An 18,825-nucleotide genomic window follows, 5' to 3' on the forward strand; every position below is an offset into this window, starting at 1 on the left:
TGGGACCAACACTTTACATGTTGCGTTTTATATTTTTGTTCAGTATAGATGGGAAAGGACAGAACCAATAACCAACCACCATACACCAGCATGTATGTATGTTTGTATTACTTATAATATGAGGATATGGAGTACTCTTGTCAAGTGCTCTCTTACTATACATAAGCTCTCTTATTGGTCAACCCTAGCGACAGTCCAGAACTCTTGATTAATGCATAGTCCTACTGCACATAAGACATTCTACTACACAAAAAGGGCTTCATTTGGAAGTCCTGTAACGATAACCTTCCTTCACATTCCTGAAATGTTAACAGAGGTCCCCGATTTCCCTGGCTAGCCAGGGATAATGAAAAGAGCTTGGGAGTACTCTGACTGAATTCATACACACACACACACACACACACACACACACACACACACACACACACACACACACACACACACACACACACACACACACACACACACACACACACACACACACACACACACACACACACACACACACACACACACACACACACACACACTAAGATGTCTCTAGTTTTGTCAGACATCAAGCAGACTAATTGATATCTGTTATCTCTGTAAAAATCTAATAATAAAACAAAATAACAAAATTAGCAACTCATGGAATGTGTGAACAACCCCATGCTATGTCAAACTCAATCTGACTTCCCTGGTTAAATAAGGAATGAATGACAATATTGATTAGCCTACTTGATTTGTCTGTCTGTCTCTGTCTGTCTGTCTGTGATAAAACAGAGTTCCCAGTGAACAAAGGTTATGAAAACATCTCTTGTTTGTTCACTGCACCTGAAACCTGTCGCTGCTTTGTAGCTCCACCTTGCTAGAGCTGTGTCCTGTTCACAATTATGACTCATGTTCTCATCATCAGTGTGTCTTGGGTTGGGTGTGAGACTGAGTCAATAAGTGAGGAGGACCTAAGGAGGATCTAGTGCTGCATCCAGACTCTCTACCTTTCTGCCCTAAGTGTTTACTTGTTCATCTCCCTTTGTGGATTGAAAAGGAAATTAGTTGCAGAACGTTTTGCTACGGTGTGCCCTACTGAACATAACCCTGGTCTATGATGGGAAGGGTATTCATGTTGAAGCTTGGGATGTCATTATGCTGTGGCTCTGTGGGAATTAATAGGTCAGTAGGGGATCCCTGCTATGCTCTGTTCTGGGATGGCCCCTGCTCCACCATAGTGTCTGTGTCTGTCTGAGGTAACTGTTGCACACAGATGGTAGGATCAGGACCACCTACCGACCTGTTTTACAGATCCTTCATGAGCTATACAAAATCGGGTCATAGCAGAGGCTTTAATTATCCAAATGATCTAAAGCGACTTACTGAACTGCTGACATTCACACGATACAGTGCAATTGTGAAGTATTCAGACCCTTTGACTTTTTCCATGCTTTATGGTACAGCCTTATTCTAAAATGGCCTTATTCTGAAATTGTTTTTCACCCCCTCAACCTACACACAATACCCTACAATACCCCATAATGACAAAGCAAAACCCTTCTTTAAAAAAAAATATATATACTTAAATATGACGTTTCCATAAGTATTTATTTGAACCCTTTACTCAGTACTTGAAGCACCTTTGGCAGCGATTACTCCATTGAGTCTTCTTGGGTGTGACCCTACAAGCTTGGCACACCTGTATTTGGGGAGTTTCTCCCATTCTTCTCTGCCGATCCTCTCAAGCTTTGTCAGGTTGGATGGGGAGCTTCACTGCACAGCTATTCTCAGGTCTCTCCAGAGATGTTAGACCGGGTTCAAGTCTGGGCTCTGGCTGGGGTACTCAAGGACATTTAGAGACTTGTCCAGAAGCCACTCCTGTGTTGTCTTGGCTGTGTGCTTAGGGTTCTTGTCCTGGTGGAAGGTGAACCTTTTCCCCAGTCTGAGAACCTGATCCAGTGTGCTCAGGACTTCATGAATGATCCCTCTCTACTTTGCTCCTTATATCTTTGCCTTGATCCTGACTAGTCTCCCAGTCCCTGCCGTTGAAAAACCTCCCCACAGTATGATGCTGCCACCTCCATGCTTCACTGTAGGGATGATGCCAGGTTTCCGCCAGAAATGACGCTTGGAATTCAGCCCAAAGAGTTCAATCTTGGTTTCATCAAACCAGAGAGTCTTCTTTCTCATGGTCTGTGAGAGTCTTTAGGTGCCTTTTGGCAAGCTCCAAGTGGGCTGTCATGTGTCTTTTTACTGAGGAGTGGCTTCTGTCTGGCCACTCTACCTCCTTGCTTGCTCACATTTTTAGTACTGCCCACAAATTTTCTATAGGATTGAGGTCAGGGCTTTATGATGGCCACTCCAATACCTTGACTTTGTCCTTAAGCCATTTTGCCACAACTTTGGAAGTATGCTTGGGGTCATCATCCATTTGGAAGACCCATTTGCGACCAGGCTTTAACTTCCTGACTGATGTCTTGAGATGTTGTTTCAATATATTCACATAATTTTTCATATTTTTTTTATCTTTATCCCCATGTGCAGTTGCAAACTGTAGTCTGGCTTTTTTATGGTGGTTTTGGAGCAGTGGCTACCTTGCTGAGCGGCCTTTCAGGTTATGTCGATATAAGACTCGTTTTACTGTGGATATAGATCCTTTTGTACCTGTTTCCTCCAGCATCTTCACAAGGCCCTTTGCTGTTGTTCTGGGATTGGTTTGCGCTTTTCGCTCCAAAGTACGTTCATCTCTAGGAGACAGAACGCTTCTTCTTCCTGAGCGGCATGACGGCTGCATGACGGCGGGGGGGGATTTATATCAAAATTGTTACACACAAACCAGTAATAGTTTTTAAATGTAAAATGTTTAATTTAATTTGTTCCTTATTTAACCAAAGACGTCACATTGAAATTGACAGAGCATGGCAGTTGCAATGCCAGGATAGTGGGTTCGATTCCTGTGCGTAAAATGACTACAATCATGACTGTAAGTCCCTATTTGATAAAAGCGTCTGTTAAACGGCATATTATCTTTTTCAGTACGCCCTAGTTTTAACAATAGACAAGAATGCTGGTAACCCATGATGTCTGAAGTGTATGTGTGTGTGTGTGTGTGTGTGGTTAACCTCAACCTGTAGACATCAAAACCCTGAGGCCTGTAGTTATTTCGAGGGGTGTTTCAGGCAATCGGCATATCAACTTGAACCGGGGGGGGGGGAGACGGGGGGGGGGGGGTGTCATGTGGGTCATTAGCCTAATCCAAGGGATAACAATATGTTCACCATTAGTTGCCAGTCTTAAAACCAGGCCTGTCTTTGTCCTAAAGGCACTCAGCCTCTCCCACCGTATAATGAAGGTTTTGATATTCCGGTGAACATGCTACGGAGGGATATCACCACAGCGACGACAACGGGATCAACCATTGTCCACAACAACATTGTGATTTATGTTCTATAAATAATTTTTGATATTTTCTAGGATAATCAATTTGAAGTACATCTTATTTGATCGTAGATACTAATTTGGGTGTTCTCACTTAAAGCAGACATTTTGAGACTGCTTTCTCCCTCCCTCTTAGTGCATACCTTGCACAGTTGAGCGTGTCAGAGTTCTTTCTGAATGATTTAAGGTGTAGACATGTTCATGAACGATCTTCGCAGGCCAGTCTGAGCACACTGGACCCCGGCCCCTAATCAGGAAATGTGTGGGCCTCTGTCTGCTTCTGGCAGCTGCTTTGTTCGGCCCTTAATTAAAACTAAGTGGTCTTAATGTGTTCACTGTTCCCATGACAACCCTTCTGAAATGTAACGCTGGTCAGCCAGCCAGTAAACCAGTCAGTCTGCCTGTCAGTCAGTCAGTCAGTCAGTGCTCTACCTGGTGTACAGTTCACTGGAATGGAGAGGGACAGAATTGATCCTTACAGAATCTTACCCATAATGACGCTTCAATTGAAACTAGGGCCAGCCTCTGTGTGTAGTCCTATTTCAGTGTTTTTTAGTTTGTGACTGTCCATTTGTTGACGGCCACATGTCTGATGTTTATGACAAGACTGACCGGTCGGGCTAATTCAATCGATCAATTATAAATAGGACTACATGGACCTCTGCTCTGGTGCATCCCCCTGCCACGTCCTGTCAGTAGTGGGGTTGGGGTGTAGTAGACCACACACAGAGCAGAGCTCTTTTATATTCTACTCCATCACTACCTTTTACCCCAATTTACCTTAGACTATTCACTTATAGTGCTTGTGTAAGTAGTTTGAGCCTTTTTGTGTATTACTCACCAAATTTCCTTGTTTTATTACAACCAAGCTCGTGTATGACCTTTGACCCCTCACCTAGACCAAAAGATATGCCCTGACCCCTGACCTGTTATAGTGATAGTTGAGCGGCTGCTTTCCTGGAACCAGTTGCCCGGTTAATACACTCACTCACTCAGTTTACACAAAGTCGGACAGGTTAATGTTTGCTATCAAAATGCTATCCTCTTGAGGGGGTATGGATATAAATGTCCTGGTGACATTGCTATCCTCCATTTACTGCTGACTCGTTACCCTTTTCCTGCTTTCCACTCACTCTTTTTTTTCTAACTCCTATTCAATTTCCTTTGTGTCCTAAGTATTTCTTTTTCAAACAAAGTGTGAACGGCTGTTGTTTTACTTGAAAGAGAGCAGGTGTGCTGCAGGTCTTTTTTAAAACTGCGGTTCCCAATACCTGAAATCCCATTTGCAAAATGTCTATTTCCAGCTGCTGCTGCTTCCCTGTCTGTCTGTTTCAACCTGGTGACGTGTGTGACACAGACTGGTCGTTCATCCTTCTGGACTGTCCCACAGGGAAATTATGCTTGTATCGACTGTATCCATCTTGCTTTGCATCTTACTTTGCATTATTTTTTTTATTTTATCCACGTTGTATAGTGACGTCCTGGTGGTGCGTGGTGGAACTGCACTGGAAATCCTGAAAACATTATTATTATTATTCCACGTGGAGCGTCTGAAAACGCCTTGTGTGATCAATGCGGTGTCTTATGTTGCATTTCAATAGTCTAGCAACATGGCGGGCCAATGTGCTTCCTTCCATCAGTCCAGTTCTTTTGAATCAGAGTGGAGGAGGGAAAGGAGATGAGAAAAGGTCAACTGCTTTAGACTATTGAGATGCTCCCGTAGTTTAACCTCCCTCACTTGGTCAGTCAGTTTGCATGAAACGTTTATACTGCTAACAATGTCCTGTGGTTTAACCACAAAGGAGCATTCACACACCCCAATGTAATCTTTCTTTATTTGACATACTAGTATTCTATACCTGGGTTGTGTTCAGTTGGAGGCACAAACCTTTGAGAAACGGAGTGGTACTTCATGAACTTGTCCTGTAAGAACACAGATTATTGTTTTGTTTTCTGTTGCGAAAAGTTGTAGTGGGGAAGTCTGTGAAAGTACAGAAAGCTGCAGGGGGGTAAATGGAATGTTGTTTTTGGGAAAAGCTACCCATGCTATTGTGTGCCCTAAATAAAACCATTAACTTAATTAAAGGAACTCTAATGACAAAACGACAACATGGTCGGGCGACTCCCTTTATCCTTCAATCTCCTCTGATCTTCTCATGAGTCAGAGTTCACCATGTGATGTCCCTTTTTTAAGTCTCCTTTCAGATACTAACCTAACTGTTCCTTTCTCATTGTTTTCAGCCTTCCAACTGTTTACCGTAGGGTTTGAAAATGAGTCTGTGTGTAGGCTACATTTACTGTCCATCGAATAGGCCACGTCGGTCTCATCTAGGGCTGTGGCGGTCACGAAATGTTGTCAGCCGGTGATTGTCAAGAAAATAACTGCCAGTCTCACGGTAATTGACCGTTAATTAACAAACACATTTAGCATCTCCTGGCTTCCACGCATGGCCTACAAGCCACTGATGCAGACATTTGGAACATCTACATTTTAAAAGGTCTCTAATTAATCCATGTAATGTAGCCTACACCATCACAATAAATCCATAATTTATTTTAGACAGGTCTAAAGAAACATTATATGAAGAAAATGTTTTCTATTTCAAAAGAACAGAATAGCATACTCTAAGTTGTCTGTATGTTAGGTCCTGATCTGGCTATGCCATATGGCTGTGGGCTACACTAGTTCATTTAGCAGACAAGATTTGCTTAGAATTCCTGGGCATTATTTTATATACACTTTGCTATATTGTTTTATATAGGAAGAATACAATTGAACATAGCCAAATATTTTCTCCAAACGATTTGAGGGAGTGCACACATGCAGCTATTTTGTGTTGAGCAGTTAACAGCCACTCTGCTTAATTATTTATGTGACTTTAGTTGTGATACAAAGGTTGGCCTATATGCTTTTGATTTTTAATACATTCTAAGGCTTTATGATGCGACTCCTAATGATGAATTGAAAAAAGTTGCATAAAAGGCATGAGCTCTACTTTATTTGCGAAGGCTGTACACACTTCATCAGTCTCTCATTCACAATTTTGATAAGCACTTGATAATTCCTTGAATTTCCCAGCTGCATCCCCTCAAAAAATCTTGTGTGACGCCTCCCGGGTGGCGCAGTGGTTAAGGGCGCTGTACTGCAGTGCCAGCTGTGCCACCAGAGACTCTGGGTTTGCACCCAGACTCTGTCGTAACCGGCCGCGCCCGGGAGGTCCATGGGGCGACGCACAATTGGCCTAGCGTCGTCCGGGTTAGGGAGGGTTTGGCTGGTTGGGAAATCCTTGTCTCATCGCGCAGCAGCGACTCCTGTGGCGTGCCGGGCTCCGTGCGCACTAACCAAGGTTGCCAGGTGCACGGTGTTTCCTCCGACACATTGGTGCGGCTGGCTTCCGGGTTGGATGGCGCTGTGTTAAGAAGCAGTGCAGCTTGGTTGGGTTGTGTATCGGAGGACGCATGACTTTCAACCTTCGTGTCTCCCGAGCCCGCACGGGAATTGTAGCGATGAGACAAGATAGTAGCTACATAACAATTGATACCACGAAATTAGGGAGAAGGGGTAAAATTTTAAAAATAATAATCTTGCGTGCATACTTATCCAATTCGAAGGCGCACATTTAAGATATTGGAAGAACTGTCCACATTTTACTTTTCGTTAGCCAACAAGATGAGTAGGCCTATCAACTTTTGTACTATGGGGGATAAAAAGGTCAACAGAATAGGTCAACTGTTGTACTATCCCCCATAGTACAACAGTTGACCTATTCTGTGCAATAAATAAATATTCCAAACATAGCCAGGGACAGTTGTGGGATGCGATCAATCCCAAATTAATACAACCACTAGTATCAAAACAATCATTTTTATGCAATGTGGCTGATGCAACAGATCAGAACGTTTAGCTTAAAATATTGATAAACTGTTCATAAGCGCATTGAAACTCACGTGCTGCATATGTATGCCAGTTAACGCTACCTGTTGTAAAGCGGATGAATGTGCTTAACTTCTTTAAATTATTTGGCCACTTTAGTTGTGATACAAACCTTATCAAAACATATATAGGGCTATGGGCTAGGCTACATGAGGTGTGATACAAACCTTATCAAAACATATATAGGCCTATGGGCTAGGCTACATGAGGTGTGATACAAACCTTATCAAAACATATATATATAGGACTATGGGCTAGGCTACATGAGGTGTGATACAAACCTTATTAAAACATATATAGGCCTATGGGCTAGGCTACATGAGGTGTGATACAAACCTTATCAAAGCATATATAGGCCTATGGGCTAGGCTACATGAGGTGTGATACAAACCTTATCAAAGCTTATATAGGCCTATGGGCTAGGCTACATGAGGTGTGATACAAACCTTATCAAAACATATATAGGGCTATGGGCTAGGCTACATGAGGTGTGATACAAACCTTATCAAAACATATATAGGCCTATGGGCTAGGCTACATGAGGTGTGATACAAACCTTATCAAAACATATATATATAGGACTATGGGCTAGGCTACATGAGGTGTGATACAAACCTTATTAAAACATATATAGGCCTATGGGCTAGGCTACATGAGGTGTGATACAAACCTTATCAAAACATATATAGGCCTATGGGCTAGGCTACATGAGGTGTGATACAAACCTTATCAAAACATATATATATAGGACTATGGGCTAGGCTACATGAGGTGTGATACAAACCTTATTAAAACATATATAGGGCTAGGCCTATGGGCTAGGCTATGGGCATACATGAGGTGTGATACAAACCTTATCAAAAATATATATATATAGGACTATGGGCTAGGCTACATGAGGTGTGATACAAACCTTATTAAAACATATATAGGCCTATGGGCTAGGCTACATGAGGTGTGATACAAACCTTATCAAAACATATATAGGCCTATGGGCTAGGCTACATGAGGTGTGATACAAACCTTATCAAAACATATATATATAGGACTAGGCTACATGAGGTGTGATACAAACCTTATTAAAACATATATAGGCCTATGGGCTAGGCTACATGAGGTGTGATACAAACCTTATCAAAACATATATATATAGGACTATGGGCTAGGCTACATGAGGTGTGATACAAACCTTATTAAAACATATATAGGCCTATGGGCTAGGCTACATGAGGTGTGATACAAACCTTATCAAAACATATATAGGCCTATGGGCTAGGCTACATGAGGTGTGATACAAACCTTATCAAAACATATATATATAGGACTATGGGCTAGGCTACATGAGGTGTGATACAAACCTTATTATAAACATATATAGGTGTGATACAAACCTTATCAAAACATATATAGGCCTATGGGCTAGGCTACATGAGGTGTGATACAAACCTTATCAAAACATATATATATAGGACTATGGCTACTAGGCTACATGAGGTGTGATACAAACCTTATTAAAACATATATAGGCCTATGGGCTAGGCTACATGAGGTGTGATACAAACCTTATCAAAGCATATATAGGCCTATGGGCTAGGCTACATGAGGTGTGATACAAACCTTATCAAAACATATATAGGCCTATGGGCTAGGCTACATGAGGTGTGCGACTATGATTTGAAAAAAGAGGTCTGTTTCTTGCCTTACTGCACACAAGCTGGGCATCATTCACGAGTGGTACTATATAATTCACAAGTGATACGCTAATATTGTCACCCATCAGGCTGTTCTTGATTTTAATCTTGTCTTTACATATAATACATAATATGTGTATGACATTTGTTTTTGATTCAGAATGGACCATTATCATGCATCTGTCTCTAAACAGGGTCAGCGGAAATAAAATACGTCTCTATGCACTTACATAGCGAATGGAGGACTCTTTTCCCCTGGTTAATGTTCATGCCAGCCAGGTAGGCTATACTCCTGTTGTAAAGAGAAGCAATGTGCTTAATATTAGGAAAGTTGAGAAATAAATATCGTAGCCTACAGAAATGTTGCACAACAGGAGCCTGTGGGCTCTCAAGTGTTTGATTAGATTTTCGATTACATTGGCATTGATATCAGAGTGATTAAAGGGACAAATAAGAGTGCTGAGTACCAGGCAGTTAGCAAGTTGGGATACTAATGACCATCAGCAGCATCAGAGCTTGGAGAAGCCTAATTACCTTGATTTAAACGGTCATGTGGAATTTAACTGCCGGTGTGGCGGTAATACGGTCACAACGTAACAGCCCCAGTCTCATCCACCGTAACAGCCCCAGTCTCATCCACCGTAACAGCCCCAGTCTCATCCACCGTAACAGCCCCAGTCTCATCCACCGTAACAGCCCCAGTCTCATCCACCGTAACAGCCCCAGTCTCATCCACCGTAACAGCCCCAGTCTCATCCACCGTAACAGCCCCAGTCTCATCCACCGTAACAGCCCCAGTCTCATCCACCGTAACAGCCCCAGTCTCATCCACCGTAACAGCCCCAGTCTCATCCACCGTAACAGCCCCAGTCTCATCCACCATAACAGCCCCAGTCTCATCCACCATAACAGCCCCAGTCTCATCCACTCTGAATACCGCCAAACCAGTTTTCAGAGCGTGTGTCAGATGTGGATTTTCAGGTTCATGTTTGTATAGGGTTTTGTGTGGTGTGTGTGTGGCTGTGTTTACTGAAAACCAGTCGAAGTCGTGTTTACTTTGTGCTCTTCAACATCTTCCTGGACTGTGCTTCACCTCATGTGCTGCGCTAAAGGGACTTGTTTCCTACATGGTGCTGTGTGCTCCATTGAGGTGGAAACAGTGTGCCTGCCTCAAATGGTATCCTATTCCCCTTATAATGCACTGACCTGAGCTAGTCAAAAGTAGTGCACTATAAAGGGAATATGGTGCCATTTGGGGCGGAGACACTGTTTTGGTTTGCCCTTTCCCAAGGTTCAGGTGACTTTCTTGTCCTAGCTGTACTGTGAGAAATGTGCCACAAAGCACAGGTTCCTGTCAACTCTTTATAGAACTCGCCTTAAAGATAATTTCCCACAAAGACTGCCCTCAGCTGAAAATAAAACACCGGGGTCGTGTTCAACGGGGCACACAAGAAAAAATGAACATTAGCTTTTCTTAATGGCTCGGCCAAGGTAGTCTGTGTTCTTCTGTTAACCAGGGCCTTGTTCATTAGACATTATCTACCAATACCACAGGGCTCTGTCTGGTAATTCTCCAATGCTGATGCTAACCTCTGGGCCTGGATGTCATGTCATTTCACTCCTCTTGACCCAGACTGATAATGTGGTTCCATACTGACCGCATCCCAAATGGCCAGGGTAGTGCACTATACAGGGAATGGGGTGCCATTTTGGATGCAAACACTGACTGATGATGTGGGGTTGGAAATGGAGTGCACCACAGTGTCATTCTTCCCCTTACGGGAACGACACCATCAGACTTGAACTGCTGATCAAACACTTACAGACAGGGAAATGGAGGGAGGAGTTGGTACTAGCCCCCAGGAAAGATCAAATTGTAACCAGTGTATCATGCCTGTCTCTGTAACCTTGTCTGTCTCCTGCAGGCCCTATGATTGGCTGGCTGGATTTGCTGTGGGAAACACAACACCGAGACGCACACAAATGCACGCCACGCGCACACACAAACGCACATACAGGTACACATACGCTCGCACACACCTTCGTTTAACCCCTACTCGGCCCTTCACTCAGATTGTAGTTGCAAGGCAGTCTAGCTTTGTCTATCCATACTCTATACCTTCATTATACACTGAGTGTACAAAACATTAGGAACACCTTCCTAATTTTGAATTGCATCCCCTTTTGCCCTCAACATACTCCATTCGTCAGGGCACGGACTCTACAAGGTTTCACAAGCGTTCCACAGGGATGCTGGCCTGTGTTAATTTCAATGCTTCCCACATTTGTGTCAAGTTGGCTGGATGTCCTTTGGGTGGTGGACAATTCTTGATACACACAGGAAACTGTTGCGTGTGACAAACCCAGCAGCGTTGGGGTTCTTGACGCATTCAAACCAGTGTGCCTGGCACCTACTAACACACCTCGTTCAAAGGCACTTCAATCTTTTGTTTTGCCCATTCACCCTCTGAATGGCACACATATACGCAACCCATGTCTCAAGGTTTAAAATCCTTATTTAACCTGTCTCCTCCCCTTCAGCTACACTGGTTTGAAGTGGATTTAACAAGTGACTATAAAGGATCATAGTTTTCAGCTGGTTTCTCCTGATCAGCCTGTCATGGAAAGTGCAGGTGTTCCTAGTGTTTTGTATACTCGGTGTATAATTGATGAGGAAACAGCCACTCTAAGTTTGTTTTTATTAGATACTAAGAGACAAACAGGATATGTGTTTATCTGTCAACAGGACTTTAAACTGTGTTTTGCCAATGATATTGTTAGGACTTTGAACTTCGTGTTCCTGTCCCATATCCAGAACAAACAGCTGAGAGATTGTGTCTGAGATGGCACCCTATTCCTTTTAAAGACCTCTGGTATTAAGGATGTGAAAGTTTAAACGTTAAAATGAAATTGAGATCCTTAATGCTAAGAAAAATTACAAACCTAATTATAAAAAATACAAAAATAATACAAAATGGTAATAACATTTTTGTAGATGCAGAAAGTAAACAGCATAGTGGGTCAATTTCCGTGACAACTAAGAGCATTGGTTCTTTAGCTGCCACGCTGTGAACACGTGAAGCGAACCTGTGCACATGAGCGGATAGTTTGTGTGACTGAGAGTTGAAGTGTTGAATCTCGCTCAATCTCAATATCCTATTCATGGGTGATTACTGAAGTTGCGAGACATGGCAAGCCAAGAAATCTGCGAGATACAGCATGGCATTGGGAGAGACGGCTTTTAATTGCCGATAGATCGTCTGTCTGTCTGGTAGCCGACATGCCTATTAGGGCCGTGACGATCCCAGTCTCGCAATATTTTTGTTCAATTTCAATAATGTAAACACGAAGCAGGTCAAACTAGTTGGTCCTTTAAAAACTAAATGTGACTCTGTATGACAACATAATGATGTTTCCAACATTACGGCTGAGTGGAGGCTGTTATAGCAGCAAAATGAGGGACCAACTCCATATTTAAATGCCCTTGATTTTGGAATGAGATGTTCGACGAGCAGGTGTCCACATACTTTTTGTCATGTAGTGTATCACGATACTGGTATCGTTCCCAGCGCCCTACTGCCTATACTGTGCACCTCCGTTCTCTCTCCGTCGCTCGCTATGAAAGATGCGAGTGTTTGATTAGTTCCCGTACTTCCGAGAACAGTCTCTTCCGTTCCGAAAATACTGAATCCTACCGGAATCGAATCTTGACAGTCCGAAAGGGGAGTCAACGTGCAAGGAGTGGTCTCTCCACCACTAAGTCATTGTCGTTAACAGTTGGAAAAATGGCAGAGAAAGGCAAATCACAGCAGCGAAGTCCTGTACGGCAATACTTTGAGAAGTGAAACGAGAACGAAATGCAAACTTTCCGAGTTGGAATTGAGGTACGGTAATGGTAGTACAGGTGCGATGCTTAACCATCTGACAGGGACCCAAACCGTTTCTTGCAGCAGCGAAGCTTTCTTATTGTTGTTATCGTTTTTAATGGAACACCGATAAAACGTCGGCGTTTTAAACGTTAAGAAAAATGTTTAATTTCTCACATCTCTATCTGGTATATTGGATGCAGTCCGGGTGTCTTTTCTGTATTTTCTCCCTCAGTGACCTTGTTTTCCCTATTAATAGTCTACTCTGCTCCCACATGATTATTTCCCTCACTGTTTTTGTCCCTCTTCTCTGTCCGTAGAGCATGTTCCAGTGGAGTTGCGGGAGCCCTTCTACTGTGACCAGTATGAGCAGGAGCACCTGAAGCCCCCCGTCACACGCCTCCTGCTCTCCTCTGAACTCTACTGCCGCACCTACGGTCTGCTGCAGGCGGACCAGGTGGGGTCAGGGGCCCCAAAAGACAACGCCACCCTGCTGCAGCTCCTCGCCAACAGGGGCGTGACCCCCAAAGATCAAGACGTCCCCGTGACTGACGCGGACCTCCGGCATAAACCAATCAAAATGGTAAGAGATGGGTGTGGCATATGGCGTGTTGACATGGTAATCTTGGCGCCAAGAGCCAAGTCTCGTGTTATGTTAGGTTTCGTCTGACACCAGAGACTATGGTTCGAGTTATGGGAAATGGAGGAAGATTTCTGTTTTGCCACCAGTCTTTGTCTCTAATGGTAATGCCCCTGGGATGGGATTGGGATGACTGCCACAACACACAGGTTCAATTGAGGGAAGATCGAAGCTGCGCTGGAAACTGCCACTGGACCGGTCCTGGTGTCACAATAATCCATTCGGCAGTGATCGATCTGGTCGCCTGGGCATACGGTCTGCCTAATAGGGACACACAGGCATTGTCTGGTCACCCTCAGACTGCTGGTCCAGAGGGAGTGGGAAGGTTAATTCAGTGGAGGGGGATTGGGGTGTGTAGGATGGGCATGTATGGGGAGGGGGTGGGTGGGTTAGGGTTGGGTCGCACAGGAAGGGACTTGTTTATGCTTTGATTCCACGGATTAGACAACATTAAAAAAAGACCCCCTTTCCGGGCCCCTGAAGATAAGTGGATCCAGCTGTGAGGACCAGGGGTACATCAGGGGGGATTCAGTCTTAATTCTGGGTGTAGCATGGTAGGGGTGGGACTAGGAGGGAGGCCTGGAGAAGGTAGTGTTTCCGAGACAATAGGTGGCTCTGACTAGGCCTTACAGTCGTGGGCAAAAGTTTTGAGAATTACACAAATATTAATTTCCACAATGTTTGCTGCTTCAGTGTCTTTAGATATTTTTGTCAGATGTTACTATGGAAAACTGAAGTATAATTACAAGCATTTCATAAGTGTCAAAGGCTTTTATTGACAGTTACATGAAGTTGATGCAACGAGTCAATATTTGCAGTGTTCACCCTTCTTTTTCAAGACTTCTGCAATCCGCCCTGGGATTCGGCCAATTAACTTCTGGGCCACATCCTGACTGATGGCAGCTCATTCTTGCATAATCAATGCTTGGAGTTTGTCAGAATTTGTGGGTTTTTGTTTGTACACCTGCCTCTTGAGGATTGACCACAAGTTCTCAATGGGATTAAGCCACTTAGTTATCACTTTTGCCTTATTGCAAGGTGCTCCATCATGCTGGAAAGGCATTGTTCGTCACCAAACTGTTCCTGGATGGTTGGGAGAAGTTGCTCTCGGAGGATGTGTTGGTACCATTCTTTATTCATGGCTGTGTTCTTAGGCAAAATTGTGAGTGAGCCCACTCCCTTGGCTGAGAAGCAACCCCACACATGAATGGTCTCAGGATGCTTTACTGTTGGCATGACACCGGACTGATGGTAGCGCTCACCTTGTCTTCTCCGGACAAGCTTTTTACCGGATGCCCCAAACAATCGGAAAGGGGATTCGTCAGAGAAAATGACTTTACCCCAGTCCTCAGCAGTCCCAATCCCTGTACCTTTTGCAGAATATCAGTCTGTCCCTGATGTTTTTCCTGGAGAGAAGTGACTTCTTTGCTGCCCTTCCTGACACCATCCTCCAAAAGTCTTCTCCTCACTGTGCGTGCAGATGCACTCACACCTGCCTGCTGCCATTCCTGAGCAAGCTCTGTATTGGTGGTGCCCTGATCCCGCAGCTGAATCAACTTTAGGAGACGGTCCTGGAGCTTGCTTGACTTTTTTGGCCACCCTGAAGCCTTCTTCACAACAATTGAACCGCTCACACCTGTGTTGACGAGAGAATCACTGACATGTCAGCTGGTCCTTTTGTGGCAGGGCTGACATGTCAGTGGAATTTTTTTTTTGGAATTCAGTTAATTTATTAATTGCAATTCATGTGATCACTCTTCATAACATTTTGGAGTATATGCAAATTGCCATCATACAAACTGAGGCAGCAGACTTTGTAAAAATAATATTTGTGTCATTCTCAAAACTTTTGGCCACAACTGTAGCACAGAGCAATGGGTAAACTGCTCAGCACCAGTGAAACCAGAGCTCCCTTTGTTAAGAGAACACGTTGGGCTCTGTTATGAGCTGGTAGCTGGTTCTCTCTCTTCTTTCTTTTTGTGTGTGTGTTTCTCTCTCTCTAACCACATTTTCATCCACAGTTTTTATGCGAATTACAACCGCTGTGACGGAAAAAGGGAGTTTTGGTACAATTTGATAAATGGCAATCCAATAATTTGTTCGTTTGACAAGGTGGGATCTTTTTGTACCACTAAAGTGTCTTAAGTGTGTTATGTGAGAGAAATAGACCATCCATAATCCATGCAGTTTATTAGACTAAAGATTAAAGACGGTACCTTCAGAATGTATTCACACCCCTTGACTAATTAAATTGAGATTTGGTGTCACTGGCCTACACACAATACCCAAAAAGTGGAAATAGGTTTTTAGAAATTAAATTGTTTTTGACCAATTTAATTACACATGAACAGCTGCAATGTCAATAAGTATTCAACCCCTTTGTTATGGCAAGCCTAAATCATTTAAGGAGTAAAAATGTTCTTAACAAGTCACATAAGTTGCATGTACTCACTCGGTGTGCGATTATTAGTATTAAACATGATTTTTCTTTAATGACTACCTCATCTCTGTACCCATGTTTTCACCTTGTCATTATTCTTGAGGGCGGAGCCTGTTCAAATAGGAACTGTGTAACATTACAGCTCCATGTCTCTTCTTTCACTATACCCAATTTAACCACCGTCTGCAATGTTAGTCTCTAACTAATTCAATATTATACGCCCTAGATTTTACTTTGAAATGTGACTTAGACGTATCAATATGAGATGTGGAGGACTTTTGTAAACAATTCATGGAATTCCAACTGGAGCACAATAGACATCATATAATTCTCATTATACATCATGAAAGTGCTGTAGTCAAAGGCTACAGTTTGACTGCATGAGCATACTTTGACCTTCTCCTAATTTTTACAGTGTGACTTTAACCATATTACCCCCCTCTCCCCATCTAATACTGTATAATATTCACTACAACATCTATGTTCTCACCCCCATCCAGCGCAGCTCCTCTAGCAGACACCGGCCCAACAGACACCGGGTCTGTGATTTGAATGCCTCGAAGTCAGTCTCTGGAGAACCTGTGTAGCTGTAGTCAGGCGTGTTTAGTCGGTCAGGTGAAAGTAGAACGCTCCATTACCCCTGTCTCCACCTCTTTCTGCTTCTGCCTCTCTGCTTCTCTGCCTGGTGCCTCTAATAGTGGAGCTACACTGGGCCGGCGAGCCGCTTTATCAAGTGCTCTCGGCTGTGAGCAATTATTGCAAATAAAACCAGAGTGTAATGTTACGCTGAGCAGCGCACGCCACTCGTGAAACTGCCTGGAGCTCTCTACCTGTTGTCCAGGGCACCAGGTGGTGTGTTTGCTGTCTGCAGGTCCTTGTACTAATTGCACCAGTGGTGTGTGAGGCGAGAGGTGTTCTGTGCTGTCTCATCCAGACCTGGGTTCAAATAGTATTGACGCTCTTTCAAACACTTAAGCTGCGCTCGATTGAGCTTGCCTGGCTGGCGCAATGGAACCAATGGAATAGTGGAGGTGAGAGTTGTGCTCCGCTGTGCTCAGCTAGTACTGTCTGTGTTCCCGCTATTGCTGTCAGTGCTGTTCTGTGTTCAGCTGGTGCTGTCTCAGCTCCATGGTGGTGATGGTGTTGCTGCCATGCCACCAGGCCTGGGAGGCTCCCTCAGCCTCAGCTGGCCAAGAGCTAGTAGTGAGACTCACCACTGTTAGGCTACTACTGCTGCTACTCAACTTGCACTTGTAGTGCTCTCTGAGCTTGAGCTGTAGACAGTGCTGCTGTCTGAGCTGGGCCGCTGCCTGGCTCTGTCAGGGGAGGAAAGTGGGTCATGCAACACTTACGCACAGCGTTAGGAGGATGGAACAGTGCATCAATGTGGGCCTCTGCCAGTAAACGGCTTTAGAGCAACCGCAATCTGCTGCTGTAGTGTGCGGCTTTATATGAAAGCTCATCTGTGTCACACACACACACACACACACACACACACACACACACACACACACACACACACACACACACACACACACACACACACACACACACACACACACACACACACACACACACACACACACCAAAGTAGTAAAATACTACTTAAGTATATTTAAAACCAAATATGTTTATACTTTTACTCAAGTATGAAGTGTAAATGTAATTGCTAAAATATACTTAAGTATCAAAAGTGAAAGTATGAATAATTTATAATTCCTTATATTAAGCAAACCACACGGCACAATTTTTAAAAATGTAAATGTATTTACGTATAGCTACGGTCACACTCCAACACGCAGACATAATTTACAAATGAAGCACGTGTGTTTAGTGAGTCCGCCAGATCAGAGGCAGTGGGGATGACCAGGGATGTTCTCTTGAGAAGTGTGTGAGCTGGACCATTTTCTGTCCTGCTAAGCATTCAAAATGTAACCAGTACTTTTGGGTGTCAGGGAAAATGTATGGAGTAAAAACTTCTTTAGGAATGTAGTGAAGTAAAAGTTGTCAAAAATATAAATAGTAAAGTACAGATATCCCCAAAAACTAAAGTAGTACTATTTTTTCTTAAGTGCTTTACACCACTGCCTATCGCTCCACAAAAGCCTAACGCTCTGCAAGGGAAACACTTCAAGGTCTCAGAGCAAGTGACGTCACTGATTGAAACGCTAGTAGCGCACACCGCTAACTAGCTAGCCATTTCACACCGGAGACGCACACACACACACACACGCACAGTGAGGGTAAATAGAATATATTATTGTTTGCAAACAGCTAACATCTATATTGCCTTTTAAAGCTGTTACACTGTATGATATTGACCAGTCTTCTCTCTGGTTGTGTCCCAAATACCAAGAACCCTATTTCCTGTGGGCCCTGTAAAAAATTAGTGCACTATGGCGGGAATAGGGTGTCATTTTGGAGGTTACCACTCTTATCAATAACCTCACAGATTACATCATCAGCTCCAAATGAGGCTGGGGCAAAACAAGCTAAATGAAATGCCTGCCACCTGCAGTATAGATATTCTAAATAGGATACTTTCTCTAGTGCCCCACCTTAGAATGACGCTGTCACTGAGCCATCTAGATCACTCAGCCAGTCTTGGGCTGTCCCCCAAATGGCACCCTATTTCCCCATGTCCCTCAAACTCACCTCTGGACCTAAACTCGTTTTAAATTTTATTAAACAATTGTTTTTGAATGGAATCCTTGTTTTATGTTGTCAGATTTAAGTTTTGGCCATTTAGCACTCTTATCCAGAGCGACTCAGTCAGTGAAGTTCATTCAAATGTTATATAGCCTACATATGACAAAGGCATGAGGGGAGCAGTGGGGGTGGTC

General features: G+C 43.6%; 1 protein-coding gene across 1 annotated transcript in view; it reads left to right on the forward strand.

The window, feature by feature from the left end:
- camsap3 (calmodulin regulated spectrin-associated protein family, member 3) overlaps positions 1 to 18,825 on the forward strand; it is a 57,222-nt gene that overhangs the window by 2,117 nt on the left and 36,280 nt on the right. The window contains 1 exon segment of the mRNA XM_046306114.1: positions 13,223 to 13,485. Coding sequence (XP_046162070.1) covers positions 13,223 to 13,485 — 263 coding nt within the window.

The sequence above is a fragment of the Oncorhynchus gorbuscha genome, linkage group LG16 (genome assembly GCF_021184085.1).
Source record: "Oncorhynchus gorbuscha isolate QuinsamMale2020 ecotype Even-year linkage group LG16, OgorEven_v1.0, whole genome shotgun sequence".
NCBI classification, from domain to species: Eukaryota; Metazoa; Chordata; class Actinopteri; order Salmoniformes; family Salmonidae; genus Oncorhynchus; species Oncorhynchus gorbuscha.